At 43.1% G+C, this 25,002-nt stretch overlaps 1 protein-coding gene across 1 annotated transcript in view; it reads left to right on the top strand.

Moving 5' to 3' along the window:
- Positions 1-249: 249 nt before the first annotated feature.
- LAMA4 (laminin subunit alpha 4) overlaps positions 250-25,002 on the top strand; it is a 78,024-nt gene continuing 53,271 nt past the window's right edge. Inside the window, exons 1-2 of the mRNA XM_079971602.1 lie at positions 250-1,006; positions 23,644-23,745. Coding sequence (XP_079827728.1) covers positions 806-1,006; positions 23,644-23,745 — 303 coding nt within the window. The 5' untranslated portion in view covers positions 250-805. The remainder of the gene's footprint in view (positions 1,007-23,643; positions 23,746-25,002) is intronic.

Genomic DNA, 25,002 nt, shown 5'->3' on the forward strand with positions numbered 1-25,002 from the left:
TTTCTTTTTGCGAGCAGACATGATGATGAGGAGTAGGGCTGAGGAGAATTAGGACGGCTAATTAACTGTGTTCAGCTGCACATTTCCTGCAAAGTATGGTCTTGCAATTCTCGTGAACCTGATCTTTTGGTCAAAAGAAAAGGCGCTTCAACTCCTCCCAACATTTAGAATGCCTAGAATCTCTTCTGTCTGTTGAGACTGCAAACATATTATTTTTTAATTCACATTTTCTGTGACTGAAAGTGCTTTAAAACATTCCAAGAGTCCATCTGACTCGGGAAGCTTCTTATTAATTAAACCCTGATTGTGGGGCTTGGCAGTAGGAAGAGAGGAAGCAGTCTGACCCGTGTATGTGTGTGTGTGTGAATGGCAAAGTTTGAGTGGGTGGCGAGGAAGGTGGAAAAGGAGTGATGATAATAACAACTTGAAGGAAGCCAGAGCTTTGAATGCAGCCTCAGTCTGTATCCTGACAGAGTGAAGATAAGGTGGCAGCACAGCTCATGGTGCTTTCCTGGAATACAATCCGCATTCTGACACTCTCTGTTTAAGCACTGCCCATCTGTATGTTATTCAGCCGGAGCCTCTAGGGAGACAGAGGAGCTACAGGCACGGAAAGGCAGCGAGCGAAAGCAAAGGCACTCCTTTTAATAAGGATCTGCTGAAGAGCTGCCTTAGAAGTGCCACCTCTGGAAGCTGGAAGTTAAAACAACTGAGGCGCCACTAAACCAAAGGGGGTGCGATTAAAGCAGGAGCAGAAATCAGTGCTCGGAAGCTGCAGAATCACTGCTGGATGTGAGGGGAGGAGATGGCTTTGATCTTGGCCTGGCCCCTGGTTTCTCCTCTATTCTTCTGCCTGGGATATCTCTCCCTCAGCTCTGCCTCAACGGAGGGCAACATTTTTCATGCTGACATTGAAGGCAGCTCAGCGGTCGGCAGCCAAGAAGACACCCTTATCAGAGGGCAGCAACAATCTGTATCTTTTCGAAGTTGGCCGCATTTTGCTGAGGTAGAGTAACTCTTCTGTCTGTTGACCTTTCTCCTTCTTTGTACTGTTTCCAGCACTCCCCCTCCGCTAACCCCTTTGTGTTTTTATAGTGTCTCCATTTGGCTCAAGAGAATGTAATCCACTGGGTGTTTTGAAGTGGGAGTGTGGAGTTTTCAGGATTTAAGGCATTTCAAGGGAAACTCTAAAATATGCCCTCCCCACCCCCGTCCAAAATGTACATGTCACGCTGCCTTCTTTGAATAGGCTGTTGTATTAAAAAGTCATGTTCACTTGCTTGGATTTCATGCAAGAGCAGTAGAACGAGTCTGTCCCCCCAAAGCAGCATTTCAGGTGGATAGATTTATCAGTGCACATTTTAAAAACCTGCTACTTTTTTTGGAGATTTTAATGCCTTTGGGTATCCAGAAAGGAGGAGCTTTTATGGGGGTGGGCAGCATGTGACAGGAGGGGGGCACTCTCACAGTGTGTACAAAGTCTGGGGTGTATTTCAGTGCTTTTGACTGTGCTGATGGGCATGTGTCAATCCCATTCATTTCAGTGTGAAATCATTGATCTATGTCTGTCCGGGCCCACCTATCCTGAAAGTCCCTCTCATGTCTAATCTTGTAGTGTAGGAAAGGTGTGTGTTTTTCTGGATTCTCAGCTCACTTCTCTTCAAATCAGTACTGCTTAAGAAGTCCTTGCATGATAGGAAGATGGTTGCCAACCTATCAGAAATGCTGTAGCAGTGGATTTTGTTGTTTTGCCAGGGGTTGGACTAAATAACCTTTTGAACCCCTCTCAATTCTATGTTTATGTGATCACCACATCCAGCGATCTCTTGGGGACATAGGAGCTCTGGTTATGCACACTTTTACTTTTACGAGTGAAAGTGTACACTGTATATGTACAAAGTGATACATGTTCACGGTTGCATGTATTCGGTGTGAATTAGGAGCCCTGAATGTATGGGAGTCCTGTATGCACAGACCAATATTTGTATTGGGGTCTATGATTTTAAATAAACATGTGACTTGTAGGAGCATTCCCATGGGATGAAAGCCTAATGAGGGAAATGGTCGCAAATCCTGTTGGTTTCAGCGGGATGTGTATGCCTCTATTAGGGTGCCAAACAGGAGCCTATAGTTCCTGCAAGAAATCTATATGAAAAAATATGTGCAGCTAGAACTGTTTGTTGACTTGTAAGTAGCCACCCCAGAATTCCATGGGGTTTCCTTCTAAGTTAGCAATGGAAAACAAGCAGCTGAGGAAACACCTGCAGAAATGAAATGAAAAGAGAAGCTTAAAACGCTTTTGACTTTGCCAGAAATAATGGTAATACTTTAGTGATATTTAAAAACAAAAAACAGAAAATGTTGAAGGTGCTCTTGATCGAAAGGTCGGCGGTTCGAATCCCTGCGGCGGGGTGCGTTCCCGCTGCTCGGTCCCAGCGCCTGCCAACCTAGCAGTTCGAAAGCACCTCCGGGTGCAAGTAGATAAATAGGGACCGCTTACCAGCGGGAAGGTAAATGGCGTTTCCGTGTGCGGCTCTGGCTCGCCAGAGCAGCGATGTCACGCTGGCCACGTGACCCGGAAGTGTCTCCGGACAGCGCTGGCCCCTGGCCTCTTAAGTGAGATGGGCGCACAACCCCAGAGTCTGTCAAGACTGGCCCGTACGGGCAGGGGTACCTTTACCTTTAATGTGTCCATGCGAACCTTCCAGAGCATCAGTGTGGTTAGAGAAGTGCTGTGCATGGGCACCAGGAAGAGATATTAGGCTGGCAAACATGGGAAACAGGGCCTTGTCAGTGATGGCACTTACAGAACTCCTTCCCTCAGGAAATGGGATCAGCTCTGTCCCCATTGTCATTTGTGTTTCTTTTTCAGATTGCTTTCAATTGGCAGCGCAGATTAGGTTGCTATTTGTTTCTTAGTAGCCCTATCTTTAATCTTTGTGCAGGAATGGAATGGAATTGTTATGATTGCTATGATTTTACTGTTTTTTATTTGTTTTAATATTGTATATGTTTTAAAACTAGTTTTTATAGGGTTTTTGTATGGGAAAGTACGTATTATACAAGGTAGCTAGCAAATCCATGCACCAACACAACAGATATTGTTGGCATAATGGATTCTCGTCCACTCCCCAGGCATCCCACCCCCCCCCCACACACACACACACAAATATACTCTGGGAGGGTACAGGGACCTTTTGGTAGAGGTGTGCAGTGGTGGAGAGAGGGACAAGAGGTCTAGTCAGCTGCTGTTGGAAGCCACCTATATCAGCTCCCCAAAGGGGTGTTATCTAGATTCTTTTAGACTCCAACTCCCATCAGCACCCAATCAACATGGTCAATTGTCAAGGGTGATGGCAGCTGTAGCCCATCTAGAAACACCATATAATGCCCTATATAATAAATACATCATTTGTTTTCTTGAAATCTTAGATAGTTGGAACTCATTGGTTTGGTAGCAGTTGAACAGAACTATGTTGAAAAAACAAGAATTACAAACAAGAGAGCAGCATAACATGAGGTTATGGAATGGGAGTAAGTACCTCCTGTGGAGGTGACTCAATGTAGCAGGCAAATTAAGACACATAAGGTCATGGGAAAGGAAGGAGTGTGTATCTTGGCGCCAGATCTTGAAAATGAGCAGAGATTAGCACAGCAATGTGAATATCACAGTAATGACATGTTCCAGTTACTAGCACTACTACGCATAACACGACTGATAAATGAACAGCAGTCTTGGTTGAAGCTCAACATTTTCGGTATTTAATTCATATACAGCATTTTTTGCTTTTCCTCCAAGGAGCTTCAGCATGCATGGTTCTTCTGAGGTAAGTTAGGCTGTGAGATGGTGACTGGGCCAAGGTCACCCAATGAGCATCATGCCTGAGTGGGAATTTGAACCTGGCTCTTGCTGCTCCTAATCCAGCACTCTGACCACTATGCCACACTGGCACATATGGCTGAATCAAGATTCAACTAAGGGTGAATTTATTAAAAACAAAACTGTCATTCTATTATTCCATCAGGATTTCCTTCCAGTGTGTTCTGATATGTTGATCTCAATAAATATGCCTGTCATTCAAAATCACTCAAAGCTTACCATTTTTGGGTGGGTGGTAAGATATGGTTAACTAGAAAGTAGCCCTGTTCAGGTGCTGGTGTTCCCTTAGAGTTCCAGCTCATAGCAACAGCCTGTATGCAGGCTTCCCTCTCTTCAGACCTTCTGCCAGTACTTGGACAACCTCAGGTAAGGGCCAGCCTAGGGTGCAGTGCCAAGGGCAAAGTTAGCACCTATGACACTGCTATGGCTCTCCATGCAATTTGAATCATGTGGGCACTGACTTCAGGATCAGGCTAGAGTTGATAAGGCTAGCCTTAGTCATTTGTAACTTGGAGGAAGGAGTTAGGGATGTAAGGAGAGAGCAATTTCCATCCCACCTTGTGTTTGTTGCAATCAGCACTGTTTCTTTGCCTCTGCAGTTTGGCTTCCACTAAAACATATGTAATTCATCTCACGGGCCGCTATAGCAAAAACTAGCATAATTAATTATGTAATTAATTTAAGCGCATTTCAAAGGAAGGACAACATTTTTAAAAAACTGCAAAAATGAGGTACAGTGGTACCTCAGGTTACAGACGCTTCAGGTTACAGACGCTTCAGGTTACAGACTCCACTAACCCAGAAATAGTACCTCAGGTTCAGAACTTTGCTTCAGGATGAGAACAGAAATCGTGTGGCGGCAGCGGAAGGCCCCATTAGCTAAAGTGGTACCTCAGGTTAAGAACAGTTTCAGGTTAAGAACGGACCTCCAGAACGAATTAAGTTCTTAACGCGAGGTATCACTGTAATTATTTACATAATGTTAGTGTACTAAAAAACCGAAACCTGCTCATATTCACTTTTATGATCTCTATTCCTGACCAGACAAGCATGCAAACTGTGACAATTTCTGTTCATATTTCAGTTTCTGATGGAATTGTCTGAGATTCCCTAAGAGCGAGCATGAATATAGACCATAATGTGGTGGGGAAATTGCCTGTTTAGAAGTTTGTTGAAATTAATAGTTAAGAAATAGGATCACCACCTGCTGCTTGGTGAACAAAGTATTTGATTTAAGATCAAAATGTACTTTGTAACCTGGGTGGGACATAAATGCTAGCTTGGAGCAGAGAGTGGTCACAACCTAACCAAAATTCAAGGGGGCAACTAAACATGTGCTTTAACCTTTCCCATAATCAGTGGATTAAGGAAGGAGTGGAAAGAGCATGAGATCACCCCTCTCAGCCCACACAAAACAAATGATAGCTGAGTGCAATCTGGGATTTCTAGCTCCACATTTTATATTGGGCTAGGTTTTACAAAACACATTTATTTTTTCCTTTAAGGGACATGGTTAGAACCATGCAGACACATCTTCTGTACATTCTTTAACTAGATTGGAATTTACAGTGAGGAAACAGTAATTTTTTCAGCGCAGCTTAGGAAAGATCTCCTCATGCTGACCATTTGTGTACCACATGTAGGTGGCCCCATGGAATGTAGGCAAACTGCTACCAAGCAGCAGACAAGATACCTGCCAGCCATTATAGCTCAGTGGCAATCAACCATGTAGTAGGAAGGACCAATCTGAGTAATGCAGCTCTTGTCCCACCTCGTGCATTGCACCATCTTGAATAGAGCACTGCATGCTTTTGCAGCTTTGGATGGGTCACACATTGTCTGATGAGGCCTGTTATTGGCTGAATTCCTGAACAATGAAAGAGAGGGGACTTCCCCACCCCTGTTAAATGACTGATCCTTCTGAGAGATAGACCACAGAAAACCTCCCTTCCTTTGTATCAAGAGTTGCCATGACATCAATTGATAGATTGGGGATCTCTTCATATGGTGAGACACCAAGCCATTGCAACATCTATCTAGGCCATGGGCAGCCTTTGATCATCCAGCCAACAACTGGACTCCTATGGACAGGATGGGGTATGAGGACTTCCTGGTCACAGCTGAGCTTTCCTGGGCAACACAGATTTACTGAGCTTTGGTATGTTATTGTATTCTATGATTGTTATCTAGTCATAACTTCTGGCTTGCTTCTTGCTCCTGTTCTGGACTCTTCCTGATGGATGCTTCCTGTGTTGGCAGCATCTCTGCAGGGTTTCAGACATGACATCCCCAGCCCTACCTGAGATGCTGGAGATTGAACCCTGGACCTTCTACATGCAAATAAGATGTTCTACCACTGAGCTATGGACTTTTTGTCCTTATTTGTCAGGCATGATGCCTTGAGGAAGCATCCATGCAAGTTTCATGAAACATTCAGGGGAAATACCCAAATTACTAGAATAGAAGAGGTAAAAAATGAGTGTAAATAAAATAAAAGTAGAACAAAACAAAGACATCTAAACTGAATGAAGTGCAGCTTTAAAAACAAAACTATTTTTCCTTTGCACATCCCTGCACAAAAATGAGTAGCTGTACTCAGCCAAACCATTCAGACTCAGGATTGCCCTGAATCTGAAAGTATATGAAACAAGTCATTTTATGAGCTTTATTTATATATATATATATATATATATATATATATATATATATATATATATATATATTTCACTCAGAAATCCTTCTTGATTTATTTCTTAGTCCAAATATTGACTTGGGTTGGCCTCTCTCTCCTAAACAGACATAGTCTGTTAGTCATGCTCAGCAGTGCCAGTTTTTATAAAGGGTGGTTTCATGAGAACCACATAAGCAATTCATAGAATGTTCCGAGGTGGACTACAGTTTCTGAAAAACCACTAGGAAAATATAGCACTATATAGTGAAGAAAAGCATATTGAATACATACATAGGCAATTATGGCATGTCAGATGAATGCCACACAGAAATTTTCCTACAAATGATTTGGTCATAGACTGTCCATGCTGAAAACATATTTCCTTTGAAATATCTAGTGTGGAATTCTAAACAAAATATACACCTTTATTAGCTAGAAAGGGTTGTTCTTTGATTCTGGTGAAAATATAATATGAGCCTGTTTGAGACAAGAAAAGCTGCAGAGAAGAGAAAAATTAAGGAGAACAACCATTAATGTACATCTGTTTCTCTTTTCCCAGTGTGATAGTTATTAGTTAAAGGTAAATAATGGGGGGAAATGCAAGAGAGGCAGAGATTGGTGGATGAGGCCTTCAAGGACATTTAAGGTGTGTCCCACTCCCACAAAGATAGCTCCCCAGCTGTCTGGGAGCATGAAGGTCTCAGGAAAAGAGAGTGTCGCCTTGAGGAAGAATGAAGCATTCCCTTAGAAGGGCCCATTCCTTGAGGGACTCCTCTTGTGCTGAGGAAACTTCTCTGGAGGCTTGGAGATTGGGTGATTCAACCGTTAGGAACATAAATAGTTGGGTGTGCAGTGGGCATACGGATGGCAGGGTGAATTGCCTGACTGGTGCAAAGGTTGCGGGTGTTGCCCTTTGCTTATATAACATGGAAGAGTTATCTGAGGAGGGGTCAGTGGTTTGTTTGTCACCAGTGACATGGGGAAATGTAGTTGTTGAGATGCTGGAAGCCAAATTTAGTTTGCTACGGAGACCTCCAATGTAGCTTTCCCTAAAATGCTACCAGTTCCACATGGAAGGTTGGCTAGATGGACTCAGGTTTGTAGTCAATGTGGATGAGGTATTGGGAAGAGGGGTTTGCATTTGTTGGGCACTGAGAAACATTCTGGGGCAAGCTGGGCCTGTATAAAAGGAACAGGCACCACTGGAACCAGGATGGAACCAAACTGTTGGCACATAAAATCATAAAGGTGTCAGAGCATATTTTAAACCGATTGAAGGGGAAAGGGAGCCGACAAGAGCTGAGAAGGCTCCGGTTCAGAATGAATCTCCCCACCTGGGATGAAGATGATAAAGTAGATGAAAATTTAAATGGAGGTGGCAGGCGACTAGGTGTTGTGAGTGTAGGGGCACAGGACAGCAATTTAGAGGCGCCAAAGCACTTCAGAACAAAATGCAAGTACCAAAGACACTTAAAGAAAGAGACTGCATGCAAGCATTTATATGCTAATGCTAGAAGCTTCCGAGCCCAGATGGGTGAACTGGAACAGAAGCTTGGTCTTGGAGGATGGTATTGATATTTTGGGTATAACAGTAACCTGGTGGAATGGAGAGAACCAGTAGGACATGGTTGTCTCTGGAAATAAGCTCAGGTCAGAGAAGGAAGGTCAGAGAAGGACATCACAAAGGTGATGTTGCTCTGTCTGTCACAGAGAGCATTAAGTAGTAAACAGCTCGATAAACATGTCAACCCAGTGAATAGTATTTTAGGGATAGTTAGAAAATGAATTGAAGATACAACGGCCAACATCAAAATGCTGTTATACAACTCAGTGGTGCTGAGCTAGATGGGTCATTGGCCTGATCCAATATGCTCTTATGTTCTTGGCTGGCTCAGATTCAGCTAACCCGGTACGCTAGAAGAAGCCAGTGCAAGGGCTTCTACCTGCCCAATGAGGTTTTCCCCAGTCTCCCCCCCCCCCCCAAGAATGCCCAGAATGGTGCTCGGGGAAAGAGAGAGGAGGTTGTTCCATGTAGCAAGCAGGGATGTTTGCGCCGATCAGAAGAGCACAGCGCTGAATTCCTCCACCTGAGACCAAAGTAGGTCAGGGATGGAGAGCAAGGTGGGAGGCAGGTAGCTTAAAAGTCCACAGATTGTTACAGGTCTTTAATTATATTAAGTATGCCATTTATTGAAGATGCCTACCTGCCTTTTTACATTTCTTTCTTTTATTTCACATCAAAGCTGCTCAACATCTAAGAAACTTGCATGTTTAATTAAATGCACACCACCCAACTGTCATTTTCTATCTAGTGTGCCCTGTGAACTGATATGAGGAAAAATAACCTGTAGTGCACAACATCTGAAGCCATGAGATAAAACGACATAAATTTACACCTTATATTAATTTTTTTAGCAAGGAAAAGCCCCGCCCCAATGTATATAAATAACAACAGAATGACAGATTACCAGCAGTGTCAAACCTTGTAGGGCACATTGCTATGGATGGCATTTTTTATGATAGCAAGCTTTGGAATTAAACAAATTATGAGGCCAGAAATAATTTATACCCTAGAAATCTTGCAAACAGCAAGCATGTTTTTCCCCCTTTGTAGGAAAGAATCCCTTTTAAGTTAAGGCTTTGTCTATCTCACTGTATATGGAAAATATGAGTGTGCACTTTTATAGAGAATGCCTAACTGCGAAGTGTTTATACTGGAATCAACCCCATCTCTAAATCACTCTCTGTTGCTGAATGGTATTTTGTTTTGCATTTGAACTAGGAGAGGAGCAGCCATGTGGAAGCTTCGGCAACAGAAGAAAAATAGATTTTACCATAGCAATAGATGATCTGATTTAAAAGCTACCCCGACCCAATATACACAGAGAGAGACTTGTGCTTTTTCCTCAACTGCTGTTCAACTTCATTCAAGTGCTGTGACACACTTCATTATCAGGAAACAGACTTTGCTCGTAGTACAAATGATAAGCTCATGCTTAATTGATTTGAACAAAGGCAACCTTTTGTCCATTCCCAAGCAGGAAAATTTCCACTGCAGCTTTTATAGAATCCTTGTTGTCATGAGCAGGCCTGGCACCCATAGTCAGCCAAGCTGGGCATAGGTTGAAGGCCCCAGGGGATCAGAAGGGCTCCTCACCAACCTGACCAAGGAATGTTGACTCTCACCATCCTTCTCACTGAGCCACAGCATGGGTCTTTTGACGTTGGTAGTGCTGCTTTTGAATGGGAGCAAAATTTTGTTTTCCTCTGTGGTTGCTTAATATAACTAAAATGTTGGACACTGCATTTTGGATAAATTAAGATAGTGGGTAGCCACCACTGATGGGAACCAACTTTGGCTCACATTCAAAAGCTTTACTGCCCACCTGCCCACTGTGCTGAAATGCCATATGGGGTGGGACAGCAGGGAGGGCAGTTTGAGTGGTGGTATTGTTACTGCTTTGGAAGCAGCAAAAAAGTATTATGGCTATATGCATACCCTCCAACATTTCTCCGATGAAAATAGGGACATCCCATTCCATAATGATAATTTTTGTATCTGCACCCTGCACATCTTACTGGGTTGTCCCAGCCACTCTGGGCAGCATAAAAAGATAATAAAACATTAAACATTTTTTTTTAAAAAAAACCATTCCCTATAAAGGATTGCATTCAGACGGCTCGGGGGTCAGATAACTCCATACTCTCCAACATTTCTCCAATAAAAATAGGGACATCCAATAGAAAAGTGGGACATTCTGGTATCAAATTAGAAACCAGGATGGCTTCACTAAATCAGGGACGTACCTGGAAAATAGGGACATTTGGAGGGTCTGTACATGTGTGGATGTTGAAGTGCGGTGGGCCCATTGGCAGCATTGTGCCTAAAGTTGGGCATCAGCTCTGCTCATGTGGATAGACTGAACATGTCAGGGAAGGAGCACAATTATGGTGGCAGACCTTGCTCCTGTCCTTAATATGTTCACCAGTTCTTCTCAACAGAGCCTATGAACATAAAAGCCCTGTGCACCATAGAGAATCCAGGTTTTCCTGGTTCCAAGATTATGTAAATGTGTTCATACAATTTTTGTATGGGTGTATCGATATGTGCATACAATTTCTGTATGGGTATAGGATATGTACAGAAAACCCAAAGAGCTACCTGTTTAGATATTAGATGATTCATTAGTAATTTTAATAATGGAGATTTGTTTGACTTATGTGAGTGTTTGGTTATTTCTCTTCTTCATTGTAATGGTTCATATAGAGTAGATAATAGGGGCAGCATTCTCCCAACCCCAAGGGCTACCACTTGCACAATGGGGCTTCCCTCCTCTCTTCTTCCTGAGCACCTTCACACCCCTTGGGGGATTGTGAGTACCCTCAGAACAGCACACAAGGTGAAGGCTTTGTTCAGTCTCACAAGCTGATAAGCTTGCACAGCACAGAAGGAATGTTCAATATAGTGTAGTGTTGATTTCCACCCTATGATTATTTGGAATGTCCTGAAGTTGTAAGATGTGCCTTTTGTATTCCAGTAAAATAGGTCTGATAAAGTAGATTACAGTAATAGGTTAATAACCATGAATGTCATTTCACTGGACAAGCTATGAGTTTGCCTATCCAGTGATTCAGTATTCATGGTTACTAATGAATATAATAATTATTTATGATATATACTAAACTATATGATACTATGTGGTGTGTTTTATTTATTGTTTTCGACTACTGTGGTTATATTTGTAACTATGTAATTTGTTTCATGCTGTAAGCCACCTTGAGCATGTTGAGCTATGGAAAGGTGACATACAAATAAAATTATGTATGTATGTTTATTGTATCAGTATTCCATAGCACAGATTTAAATTAAATTATGTGCATTATCATCTAACAAGTTCGTTCCTCTTAGACCAGATTCTAAAATTACTTGCATGAACTGGGTGTGTTTAATCATTCCACATAGCACATTGCACACTGCAGCTGTGAAACAGTAGTAATTTTCATCACCATCAATATACGTATTGTGGGATTGTGTTTATTCAGAAAGTACTGGCTTTTTTACATTTGACTTTTCAGAACTGAATCCAGTGCAGTAAACTGGTTAGTGAGGAAAAGGGGGAAGGGTCTCTAGACAAAAGATATTAGGCACCGGCTGTTCATAATAATAATAAAACACTTTCCAAAGGAAAACTTTGGGCCTCTCTGATGATGAGCCAAGTACAAACAATGTCATTGCGTCAGAAGCAATGAGGTTAGAAATGTGAAATGACATCCAAGCTCTTTTCATCAACAAGGAAAACATTCAATTTAGACAGGGCTGAAAGGTAACCTATAAATAACAAATGTGAATTGCCTGAAATAGAATGGTGAGAAAGTGAAGACTGGAGTTTAATGCTTCACCACCCTGAGCTATGGGGCCTTCCTCTACCTAACAGACCATAACAACAAAGAAGCCTCATCACTGCCATGGATGGTTTGGTTACAAGGCGTTGCTTTATGGGTCAATTTTGGGGGTCTGTTCCTCTGCAGTAATTTCCCCATAACCACCTTTCTTTTGCAGTCTTTAAAGTCAATGCGAACATGATTCCTCAGAGCAGAACTTATTCATTTACTTCAGTGGTTGTGTAAAGTATCTTGGGAGAAATGCCATTTAACAAACTTTCATAACCACAGCAGAAGTGAACTGGTTATTATTTAAAAGGCATGAGTGTCTTGTGCACATACCAAGAAAATTATACTAGAAGAATACCATATAAGCAGGAATAATAATCAGTTCTCCTTCTTCCTTGAATGGACTTGTGTATGACTAAAGTAGGCATGGCTCGAGATTATTTTTATTCCACAACTTTCAGTATTATATATGACTTTTGTTCTTGATTATCTTTCCTTATTTTCTTTGATTAACTGGGCTATGGCAGTGAGATAATGTAGCTTGTCTTGTAGTGCCCAAGGCAGACTACACAAGAACTGTTCAGTGAGCACCAAATAAGGCAAACCCCCATTCATAAGGGCATTGGGGCCCTGGTGGATCAGGCCACTGGCCCATCTAGTCCTGTATCCTGGTCTCACAGTGGCCAACCGGATGCTTATGGGAAGCCCAGAGGCAGAACCTGAGCAAAATAGCACTCTCCCCACCTGTGACTGGTAAAACATAGCTGTCATGAACATGTCCTGTCCACCATTGAGCAACATATATATCAAGACAATGTTAGAGTTAGATCAGGAATGTGAAACCATCATATAATGGGTATACAGAATGAATTATAGTTGTACATAAAGGGAAAAACATGATAGAATCATCATTATGAAATGTAAAGTGTAATGGTTGGAGATGCTATTGTGAAAAAATGAAGGAATGCTTTGAAGATTGACGAACAGAATATAGAAGTGCTGGCAGATGTTCATCCAGATGTTTTGAGGAGGAGGAGAGCTCTGTGTCCTAGGGAATAATGTATTTGATACAGATGGATCATCCCCCTTAGCCATGTATTTATGATAAAGAACGGGTTGCTGTACATAATATCAATGAGGAACGACCACTTTCAAAAACAAATAAGCAACAGCATGCAGAAAATAAGTAGTTAAAAGAAGTTAAGATCAGGCTGAGACTGTGCCTTCAGTTTGGCAGTCCCTGCCCTGTAGAACTCCCTGCCAGTTAAGGCTTGGCAGAAATCATTCCTCCCTTCTTTTAGACATCTCCTAAAAACTGTGTTACTCAGATGGGCCTTTGCAATGTGACTACCAACCAGTACAAATTGTTTACTAATCTTTTTGCTAATACTTTTATTTCTCTTCTTGTTGTAATTTTTTAAGCAGTATACTGCCTGACTATATTGTTTTGAAAGTGCAGTCTATAAATATTTTTACAAATTAATATGTGTAGAATGTATGGTTAAAAAGAAAGAAAGAATAGAGGAGCAACAGAGGTCTTGAAATTTATGCCACAAGATGAAGAAATATCAGAACAGTTGGGAGTAGTTATTATAGCTCTTGTTGTTTTGCAAACTGTTTCCCATCAATCTCCTGAAGAACTGAGTCTTTGTGTTTCTGTTTGCAAAACTGCGCTTCTGGACTCAGTGTACTGGTTGGAATTTGAGACAGCTGCTACTTTGGTCAAGATGTGATGGTATTTTGAAATGGTGCAGCATCCATGAGAATAACAAGAAAGGCACACAACACAAACAATTCATATCCTATAAGAGATGCTAAGAAGTCTCCATTTTTTCTTTTGTACAAATAGCGTTTGATGCTGTCCAGAGCATGAACTTTGTGGTTAGTTAGTCCTTTCTAACCAATAGTTTGGGGTCAATGCCATACCAAGATAACTCTGGAACTTTCATTTAATTTGGCACATTGAGGATTACATGATGACCTCACAACCACCATCTTCCCAGTGGTGGGAGAAACCCCAAAATGAAATAAGCAGGAATGATGGTATGGTGGGGTGGGGGTATGAAGCCACCCTCCCAACAGTGGCATCAGTGTTGCTTACTGAGACATTGCAGCAACGTTGAGGCTCAGTGGGCACACTGATAGATGCTCCAATCTGGTGCTCCCACCAGTGGGCACCCACATAGGCCTCTCCTCCCCCCCCCCCACACACACACTGTGCCAGTTGTTCCTGATAATAAGGACATAGTTCCAGTCCATTGTCTTAAATCTAGCCATGTAATTCGACCTTCAGAGCATCCTCCATGATGTGAAAGATCTAGAGACCAGTAGAAAAAAGATTCATTGTCTTTGTGGACAATCAAGTTCAGGTCACTGAACTTCAGTACAACAAATGTGTCAATGGTTATATGAAAAATCTGACTGAAGTCTTCATGGGTGGTACCAAGACTGATATATTACTGCATGTCCCTGGTGGTAAAGTAATGCAGCCAGTTCCTTCCAGGTCCCTAATACTACAGTTGCCTCATAAGTATGCTCTCCTAAGTATTGTAGTTAGTGAGCTTCTGTAGTGACCTTCTTGTGCTGTTACATGCATTTCTTTTCTTGCATGTATTTTTAACTTTCAAAATGAAATTTCATGGTGAAAATTGGTGGTTACCAAAGTATGGTGTGGCAAAACTGCCCAAATCATGTATGCTGTAGTTTAAGAACTTATATGTGTCCTCCAGAAAGAAAGAAACAGGGTTATCTGTATTTCCCCAGCGGAAGGTGCCAAAGCCTCTGGAATATTGTAGCAATGAAGAACCTCAAGAAGAAACTCTATGAGAGCAAGGTATCATAAGGCTGCTTACATGTTACACTGAACACAGGTACAAGCGTCTCCACAGATGTACATTTAAAGAGTGTACAGCTCAACTATCATGTACCCTATATACTCCCTGATTGTGAAGAACTGTACAAGTGTACAGGTGAACTATCTATGTACACAAATTGTGCACTCATTGAATGTGATGTGTGTGTGTGTGTGTGTATATATATATATATATATATATATATATATATATATATATTTCTATATATCGCTTTAGTCATCTCGCAGTGATGTGCCAGTAACCTGTTTGATATACTTTGTTAAGCGCTGCTGATGTTGTAGCTTAAAGATGAAACGCGTTCTTTGTGGCTGCAAATCTCATTTCTGGGCATGGAAGTTCAAGCAGAATGAATGAATGAATGAATTTCACAAAAGTTATTCCACAATCAAAGTTAAACAGTCCCATAAAACTTTTGTTGATGGGATTAGTTGTCTAGTTTAGACCAGGTGTTGTGGTATGGAATAAAGAACAGAAAATCATGTTTAAGAAGCGAAGCCCCTTTGTATATCATGGCAAAAGCAGAAATTGAGAAACAGAACACCAGAAACATCTTGAGGAAGAAGGTAGACAATGTATCAGGAAATGCTTTGCTCCCCACATTTTTGAACCCTGATTTTCCATGGATACAAACAGCTCCCTGCTTCCACATGTTGAAAGGTAACACAAATTGAGCAGAGGGGATGCAGAGCTAGCATGCTCATCCCCACTGACTACTAACAGCAACAACTGAAGAGGCTTTAAGTTGTTACGTTATCTGGTTATCATTTAATTGCTGCTGGAATTGGGTGTGGGTGTAATTTAAGATTTTTAATTCCAGTATTGTTCACAGAATGGGCTTTATTCCAGCCTCCAGATCTGGATATAATTAGTACATCCCTTGTACTGCGCACTCCACTGTCTCTCAAGACAGATGGATGCCAACAAAAATGTACTGAAGGCACAAATTTCTTACATGTGCTGCTGTATTATTATCATTTTAAATATGATGTATCAATAAATTGTTGCTGCCACGGGGAGCCGCACAAGGGTGCTCCTCTGCTGCTCTAACATGAAGTGGACATAATGGGTGGGGAAGGCCTGAGCTGAGAACTGAATTTAGAACTGCTTGCACTGACCTTACCATAAAGTGAGCATTTTATCACTTATTATACAATGCAATGTAAGAGAGCCGATGTTCAAAATCTTTTTCACAGCACAAAAGGGGATGGGAGGAATTTTTTCCCTCTTTGCCTTTGGGAAGGAAATGTGCTTGGCTTATGATTTGTTTGAAAGAACCAAAAGAAAAAGTATCTTAATAAGCTAGTCATGTTACCATAAAAGTAGATATGCAGAGGAAAAAGCTTTTCTTTCCATTACACAGAGTCTTCCTTTTCCAACAAAATAGAAAGCAGCTGCTATGTCTTATTCCTTTGAATCCATTTAGTCATTTAGAGTTCTGAGCTTTAATTGACTCAAAATGGAGAGAATTTTTTCGGGGCGGAATTAGAATGTAGAAACTTTGTGGTGCATTCATATGGGGTCTTCCAATGATAGCAAAGTTTCCCTCTGTGAAGTGCTTGATCTTGCCTCACCAACTGCAAGACGTTTGTGTGCATGTGGATAAGGATTACGTGCCATTGGCTCTATGGTGGTCATGTTCATTCTTTACCAATGTGGTGCTGTCCAGGTGCTGTTAAACTACGACTCCTGTCATCCTTGGCTATTGTTCATGCTGGCTGGGACTGGTGGGATATGGAGTTGAACAAGATCTGGACATTAGCTACCCCTGCAGTAATGACTTACCTGAAAATGATATTTTGTTCCCTTCCATCGTTGTACCAAAAGGTAACTGAAGCATATACCCTGAGCCTGTTTTTCATTTTACTAACCTATTTATTACATGGGTTAAATGCTTACAAAGAGCTCAGAGTAGCTTTCATAAGGTCCTCGGGCAGCTTCCCAACCTAGATTTTATTAGTTTCAACAGTAGAACTGGATGAGATGCATTCCAATTTTTAAAAGCAATTTCTAACAGCAATTTAATAGCATACGAACATAAGGAAAGCCCTGTTGGATCAGGCAAAAGTCCCATCTAGTCCAGTATCCTGTTCTCACAGTGGCCAACCAGATGTTCCTAGGAAGCAGGAGCTGTTTTACAGTAGTGCTGTCCCTACTTGCAGTTCCCAGAAGCTGATATTCAGTGGAAATTAAATTACTAGAATTAAAGAAGGTTCTATTTGGGCAACCACAGTCAGCCACCAGCATGCATCTCTATAATATAACATGATGTACCATTTCAAGAACCTTGGCTCAGATGTATTCATCCCACAGGAAAAAATACTACCAAACTATGTGCTCATGGTGGTGATTTGCTTACCCTTTGTTCAGTGATAAAACAGTAGGACCAAGGAATCTTTTCTTTGAACTTTCTACTCTGTGATGTGTCCTGAAGAGGAGGAGCATGCTGGCAGAATTTATAGGAAGGAGATGCAATTGGTTTCATACATTTCATATATGTTCCATACATTAGTTCATATATTTTGCTAGAGACTGTAGCCCAAACAGAAAATATAGTTTGTATAAAGTTAATGCAAAGCCATGCCTTGCATAACAGAAGTCCTATGGAAGCTGCTCTTCCAGGGTTCCACTCAGTGTGGCCCTAGTAGGATTAGACTGGAGGCAAACATGTTAGAGCAAGTAATGGCAAGGCTATGTCCCATGCCAGCCCGTCCCACAGCTTTCTGCTATAGCTTTCATGGCCAACAACAAATTTTACAGCTTGAGCAATACTGCTTTGAAGCAGCGTCTTTTGGGACTCTTCACTTTAGATCAAGAGGCTGAGACAGGGATTCAGATCTGACAACAGGTTTGTTTGACTTGAAACGACACATATAATGTTTGTAGACATACTGTATATAAGGGCTCAGTATCTCACAAACAAAATGTGCTTTTTATTGTCAGTTTGAGAATATTATCTATTTTAGTGGCTCGTTTCTCCCGGGTTTCTCCGTCCTCCACCAGTCGCGGACTGTGGGCCGGGGGGGGAGGGGTGGCATTATTAATCCGGGAAGATTGTCCTTTCAGGGCTCTACCATCGCCATCAATCCCCAGCATTGAATGTGTTGGCCTAGTGTGGGGCTCCGAGGAGAGCTTGGCTGTCTGGCTGGTGTACCGGCCACCTAGCGCACCAGCAGCCACCCTGTCAGGCCTATTGGAGGCGGTGGCTGGCTGGGCCTTGGAGTTCCCTAACCTATTGGTATTGGGGGACTTCAACATCCATGCTGATGCCACTCCCTCCTCACAGGCTCTGGACCTGGTGTCTTCCATGGCGACACTAGGGCTCTCCCAGTTTGTTTTGGGCCCCACACATCAAGCAGGCCACACGCTGGATTTGATCTTTGGCGTAGGTATAAATGTGATCATGTCTCCTTCAATGAAGGTGCCATGGTCTGATCACTACGCTCTGAAAGCCAGGATTGACTTTCCACCCCCACCCTGCTTAGGTGGCGAGCCGATTTGGGCTCGCCCGCAGAGGCTGATGGACCCTGATAGATTCCACCAAGCCTTGCGGGACCTTGCTCCCCCTGGCGACTCACTGACTGAGCTTGTTGAGGGCTGGAATATCCAGCTCCTGGCAGCCATTGATGAGATCGCACCTAAGCGCCCTCTGCGACCCCGCAGAAACCGGGCTCCCTGGTTTACCGAGGAGCTCCAGAAAATGAAGCGGGACCTCAGACGGCTAGAGCGAGTATGTCGGGGTGCCCGTGACAGAGCCTCAAGAACATCTTATAGGGCTTTTATGAAAACCTACGAGATGGCGGTGAAGGCTGCTAAGAAGTCTTATTTCTCGGCCTCCATTGCATCCGCTAGCTCTCGCCCGGCGCAATTATTTAGTATAATCAGGTCTTTAACGTCCCTTGAGGGACAGCCAAATTTAAATAACAATTTGACACACAGCTGTGAGGCATTTGCGAGCTTTTTTGCGGAGAAGGTCTTGTTGCTCTGCCATGACCTCCCTGCCAATTTGGATACAATAAAGGAGCTGGAGGCCCCTCGACTGTCCTCGGGTCCAGTATTGGACCACTTCGACCAGATATCCCCAGCCGATGTGGACAGACTCCTCCAAGCTGGAAAGCCCACCACCTGTCCTCTCGACCCGTGCCTGTCTTGGCTGATTAGAGTGTGTCCAGACGAGGTGTGGGCCCTCATGGGGGATATCATCAATTTGTCCCTTGGCACGGGGACATTCCCAGGCGAACTGAAGGAGGCAGTGGTGCGCCCCCTCTTAAAGAAAACATCATTAGATCCTTTAGATCTATCCAATTACCGCCCGGTTTCGAATCTTCCGTTCCTGGGTAAGGTGATTGAGAGAGCGGTTGCTGAACAGCTTGGTGGGTTTCTGGATGAAACATCGGCTCTGGATCCATTCCAGTCCGGCTTCCGCGCTGGTCATGGGACCGAGACGGCTCTGGTTGCCCTAACAGATGATCTTCGTAGACAGCTGGATTGAGGTGGGTCGGGGCTGCTGATTCTTCTAGATCTGTCAGCAGCTTTCGACATGGTCGATCACGAACTTCTGGACCACCGCCTTGCCAACGTGGGGATCCAGGGCACAGTCCTTCAATGGCTGCGCTCGTTTCTCTCTGGTTGGGGACAGAGGGTGGCGCTTGGGGGGGAATTGTCATCGCGCCACTCCTTGGTGTGTAGAATACCTCAGGGTGCGATACTCTCCCCAATGCTTTTCAACATCTTTATGCGCCCCCTCGCCCAGCTTGTCCAGAGCTTTGGGCTGGGTTGCCATCAGTATGCCGATGACACCCAACTCTATCTGTTGATGGATGGCCATCCTGACTCGGCCCCAGACACACTGACCAGATGTTTGGAAGCTGTGGCTGGATGGTTACGTGGGAGCCGGTTGAAGCTAAATCCTTCGAAGACAGAGGTCCTGTGGCTAGGACGGGACGATATGGGATTGGGGGGGGCAACTCCCATCTCTTGCGGGGGCGCAATTAGTGCCAGCACCGTCCGTTAAGAGTTTGGGTGTAATCTTTGACACCTCCCTTTCCATGGAGGCGCAGATTGCAGCTATAACAAAGGCGGCATTTTTCCATCTCCACCAAGCTAAGCAGTTGGCTCCTTACCTCTCTCGCCCTGACCTAGCCACTGTGATCCATGTGACTGTCATCTCCAGACTGGATTATTGTAACTCGCTCTACGTGGGGCTGCCCTTGAGACTGACCCAGAAACTCCAGCGGGTGCAGAATGCTGCAGCGAGACTCCTTACGGGGTCTTCGCTGCGAGATCATATTCACCCGGTGCTATACCAGCTGCACTGGCTCCCGGTGGAGTACAGGATCAGGTTTAAGGTGCTGGTTTTAACCTTTAAAGCCCTATACGGCCTAGGACCCTCGTACCTACAGGACCGCCTCTCCTGGTATGCCCCACAGAGAAACTTACGGTCCTCAAATAAAAACATCTTGAAGGTCCCAGGCCACAGAGAAGTTAGGCTGGCCTCAACTAGAGCCAGGGCTTTTTCGGCTGTGGCTCCGATCTGGTGGAACACTCTGTCACAAGAGACTAGGGCCCTGCGGGACTTGACATCTTTCCGCAGGGCCTGCAAGACAGAGCTGTTCCACCAGGGCTTTGGCCAGGGCACAGCCTGACTCCCTCCCTCGGCAATCTTCGCAGAGCTCTGGCCCAATGGTTGCCAGTGGCTTTAATTAATTAATTAATTAATTAATTAATTAAATTTTATAATGAATGATTTTAGAGTGTTGTTCGTGATGTACTTTTGTACTGTTTTATTGTTGTTAGCCGCCCTGAGCCCGGCTTCGGCTGGGGAGGGCGGGATATAAATAAAATTTATTATTATTATTATTATTATTATTATTATTATTATTAGTTTTGAGCACTATGTGATTTTATTATGCATATCAGCTCAGAAGTACCAGTAATCCCACTGAACTGAATGGAGCCATTCAAGCCCAGGATAAAACACAGTACTGCCAGAGCGCTCAACCCTTCCTCTGGATGTGTGTTGGAACTTCTGTAAGTTAGACCCACCTTTCATTTTGGGTGCAACAAGCGAAGGGTAAACAAAAACAGCACTACTGCAATCAGTTGATGTTGTCAGGTAGTATGGTTGGGGTAGAAGTTCAATTCACTTCACATTTAAAGGCAAACTTACCTTTCTGGTAGTATATATAATTTGCATATCTAGTAATTCTTTGGGACTTTTCTCACGATGCTTAAGTAGATCTGAACTGAAGTTTCTCAGACTACATTCTCCTGAGAAAATGTTTGAATTTTTTCTCTTTTTTTTCTACTCCCCACTCCCAAAAAAAGGTTGCTTTGCATTTCGCCCCCCCCCCCCGTCCAAGTATTTTCCACCATTTTTAAAAAATTGTGATGGCTGCCATTTTCTTCCCACAGTGCCCCAGAATGAGGCCAAATCACTTGCTGCTGCAAAATAATAATAAATAAATAAATAAAGGCAAGAAGCCATAGGAAAGAAAGAAAGAAGCTATGCTACTGCCACTTGTAATGGGGAATAGGGCAGGGATAGTCAGTGTGGCGATGTCTAGATGCTATTGAACTTCAACTCCCATCTGTCCCAGCCCATGTAGCCAATGATCAGGGATGATGGGCATCACATTGGCTACCCCTTTGTTAGGCCATACGGCACTGTTAATCCTTTGTCACACTTTACTTTTCTTTTAAAAAAGAAGAACTTTCCAGCTCACACACATCCTGTTTTGGGCTGGTTTGCTTTGTTTCTGCTTTGACCATGACACTTCCTTTCCTTTTTATATCATGTATTGTTATCTCTACGCTGACAGCTTTACGCTATGCCATTAATACTGGCTAATGCAGGATAAAGAAGCTAAAAGTGAAGAGGAAGTAATATCACTTATTGTCTGATTTAGGCATAGCAAAATGCCCAAAGGAAGACAACAATCATTGCTTTGGCATTATGGGACTGCAGATGTATTCTGTCTTCCAAAAAAAATGCAGGTGTCAAAACAACTTAAAATATGTTTCTGGGATTAGTAAAACAACTGTTGAATAAACATGCTTTCTCATTTGTAGACTGGAAAAAGAATCCCAACCCCCCGGGCTTGAACCGACCTCCAGACCCAATAAGTGTTTTAATCCTAAAGAAACAATTGAAATACAGGCTTGATATTTCAGCCCACCAACTGTTTTCAAAGTTCAGATACAGGCCAGGGAATGGAGAGGTGGGTTAATTGTTGTCCATGCAATGAAGAAAGCCAAGGGCAGTTTGCCAGATTGATTCCTTTCCAGACCTGCATACACACACCAGTCAGTTCTTTTATGCACCAAGGAACATTAAGTAAGGCAAATAATTCGGCCAGCCAGATGCTCTGATGATGAGCTTTTTTAGTACTAGAGGCGTAATGGAACATCACTGGTTTGTCTCAAGAAATAAAGACAAAGAGAATGACGATAGCAGCTTCAGAGAAAGATAGCATTCTGGACCTGATGTTCAGAACTCAATGAGCTTCAACAGAACTCTTCTGCTTTCATCCATTGCAAGGAAAGAGCCATGCTCCTTGTGGTCAGTAGTCAACACAACAACATCAAGAGCAGGTCTGGGGAATCTGTGGCCCTCCATATATTGTTGGACTACTGCTCCCATCATCCATGGCCATCACGCATCCTGACTGGGACTAATGGGAATTAGACTATGTACACATTACCAGCTTAAATGGCAACAGGGTTGTTCTTTTTCTCAATTTCAATTAAAGCTTGTTTGGAGTGGGGGGTGATGATCAAAATATAGTATTCTATAAGAAATGGCAGGATAGATATGGATTGTGGTTCACGTTCTGTGTATACTGCTTCCCAAACCAGCAATCGGAGCACAATAGATGCAGAGTAAACAAGAGTGTGTACACAGCCTAAACCTACAATAACATCTGGAAGACCACATGCTCCCCATTCCTGATATACAAAGAGAGAGGAAGAGAGCTGATAATTTGTGTGTATTATCCTAAACTGCTCTATGCCTGTATTCATGGGTTTTATTGGTTATCACATAATGTCACCGCCCAACCCCTGAAGTCAGTTCTTCCCCTTCCCCTGATATTTTCCTTCACAATCTGCTAAACTATAAACGTCATCTGAAAGCTATTATTAATGGATACAAATAGCCTACATTCAGATTAGCTCTGCACCCCTGGCTTGTCACTTTCCATATCTTCTCCCATTGTATCCTTATTTACATGATACTGAATCTGAAAGCCTGTTAATCTTCTCACTAAGTGGTCACGGAAGTACAAAAATGTCTATTATCTGAAGCTCTGTTATCTGAAATGTCCAGTAATAAAGGTCTACTAGAGGCCTGGCTGGTAAAATCCAGGGCACACCCTACCTCATTTCTTTCACTTGTAAACCTCCTCACAAGTCTCTTCTTCTCTGCCCTCCCCTCAACACCAGCTCAACCATCTGTTCCTCCATCATCCATCTCTGCAGCTTAGTGATAAGAGCATCTGCTTTGTGTGTAGAAGGTTCCAAGTTCAATCCAGAGCATCTCCAAGTAGGCCGGGGAGTATCTGCTCCCTGAAACCTTGGAGTGCCACTGTCAGCCAGTGTAGACAATAATAAGCTAGATGGACCAATGCTCTCACTCAATATAAAGCTGCTTCCTATGTGTTTATGTTGTTGGCCTGCCTTGTAGTTCCTATAGCCAAAGGGTTACAAAAATGCAAGGTTATTTTAGCAACAAAAGCAACACACACACACACACACTCCAAAACCCTTAATAACCTGTGTAAAACCTCAATCATGTATGCGTACTGAATGTTTTTCTTGTATTTGTGTTGCAGAGATGCCAGGAAGGGTTTTTCCGAACTTACTCAGGAGACTGCAGCCCGTGTGAGTGCAACAACAATGCATACAAGTGCCTTGATGGATCTGGCGTTTGTCTGGTAAGTAGCCTTTTCTGGTTACTTGCAGCACAATCCTAGCCATGTCTACTTAGAATTAAGACCTACTGAATGCAGTGACGCTTAGTCCCAGGTAAGTGGATGCATATTTCGTCAAAAGTAATAATGAATGGTATCTGGACTGAAAAGGCAGATCATTAACAGGCCTTCCTCAGTTCTTGATAAAACCTTGTTCTTGCTCTCTGCCTGAGGCTGAACAAATAGAGCTGGTGAAGTGACACAGGTGGGACTCTAGCCTCGTCCCTCCCCCTCTCCAATGCAGCAACCCACTGTGTTGGAATGCCAAGAGAGCAATAGAAGCTACCTCAGTGGCTGCTACCGATCGCACCTGAAGAAAGCAGGCTAGCTTAGGGAATGGCAGGCAGGCATTCTCCAATACATTGTCACTGCTTCCCACTCTCCGGTTTCTGGTGCCTGAGGCAGTTGCTTTGCTCTACTTAATGTTGGGTTGACCCTGATTCTCACAGATAATTGAACTTTGTCACAGGAGTTTTGTCACTGTACTGCCTTTAGCAGCAATAGGTACAGGTGTCAAACAGCTATTAGTTGGAAGGCTTGAACATGACACTCAGGGAACATTTGTGGCATGGATATGTATTACAGTAGCAAACATATAAAATTCTGCCCTGCGCTTTCAAATGACTAAAATGCAAAGTGATGTATAAAGTCTCTACAAACTGCAAATAAGTTCTTAAAAAACAAAAATACTAAAAGCTTTCACTAAAGGTAAAGGACCCCTGGATGGCTAAGTTCAGTCAAAGGTGACTATGGGGTGTGGCGCTCATCTTGCTTTTCAGGCCAAGGGAGCCAGCGTTTGTCCACAGACAGCTTTCTGCATCATGTGGCCAGCAAGACTAAACCGCTACTGGTGCACAGAGGATCATGAGAAGTGCCAGAGCTCATGGAAACGCCATTTGCCTTCCCACTGCAGCAGTACCTAATTATCTACTTGCACTTGGATGCTTTCAAACTGCTAGGTTGGCAGAAGCTGGGACAGAGCAACGGGAGCTCACCCCGTGGCACAGATTCGAACTGCAAACCTTCCAATTGGCAAGCCCAAGAGGCTCAGTTGTTTAGACCACAGCACTACCCGCATTCCCTTATCACTAAACCATGTTGCTTTGCTGAAATTAGAGTGTTTTAAAAAGATCATTTTCTTCTCTTTCATTTTCTGAAGGCTGCAACAATGTTATGCACCACTCTGTTAAGAATAATGAATATGCAAATCCTTAATAAAGT

The sequence above is a fragment of the Podarcis cretensis genome, assembly GCF_951804945.1.
Source record: "Podarcis cretensis genome assembly, chromosome: 3".
NCBI lineage: Eukaryota > Metazoa > Chordata > Lepidosauria > Squamata > Lacertidae > Podarcis > Podarcis cretensis.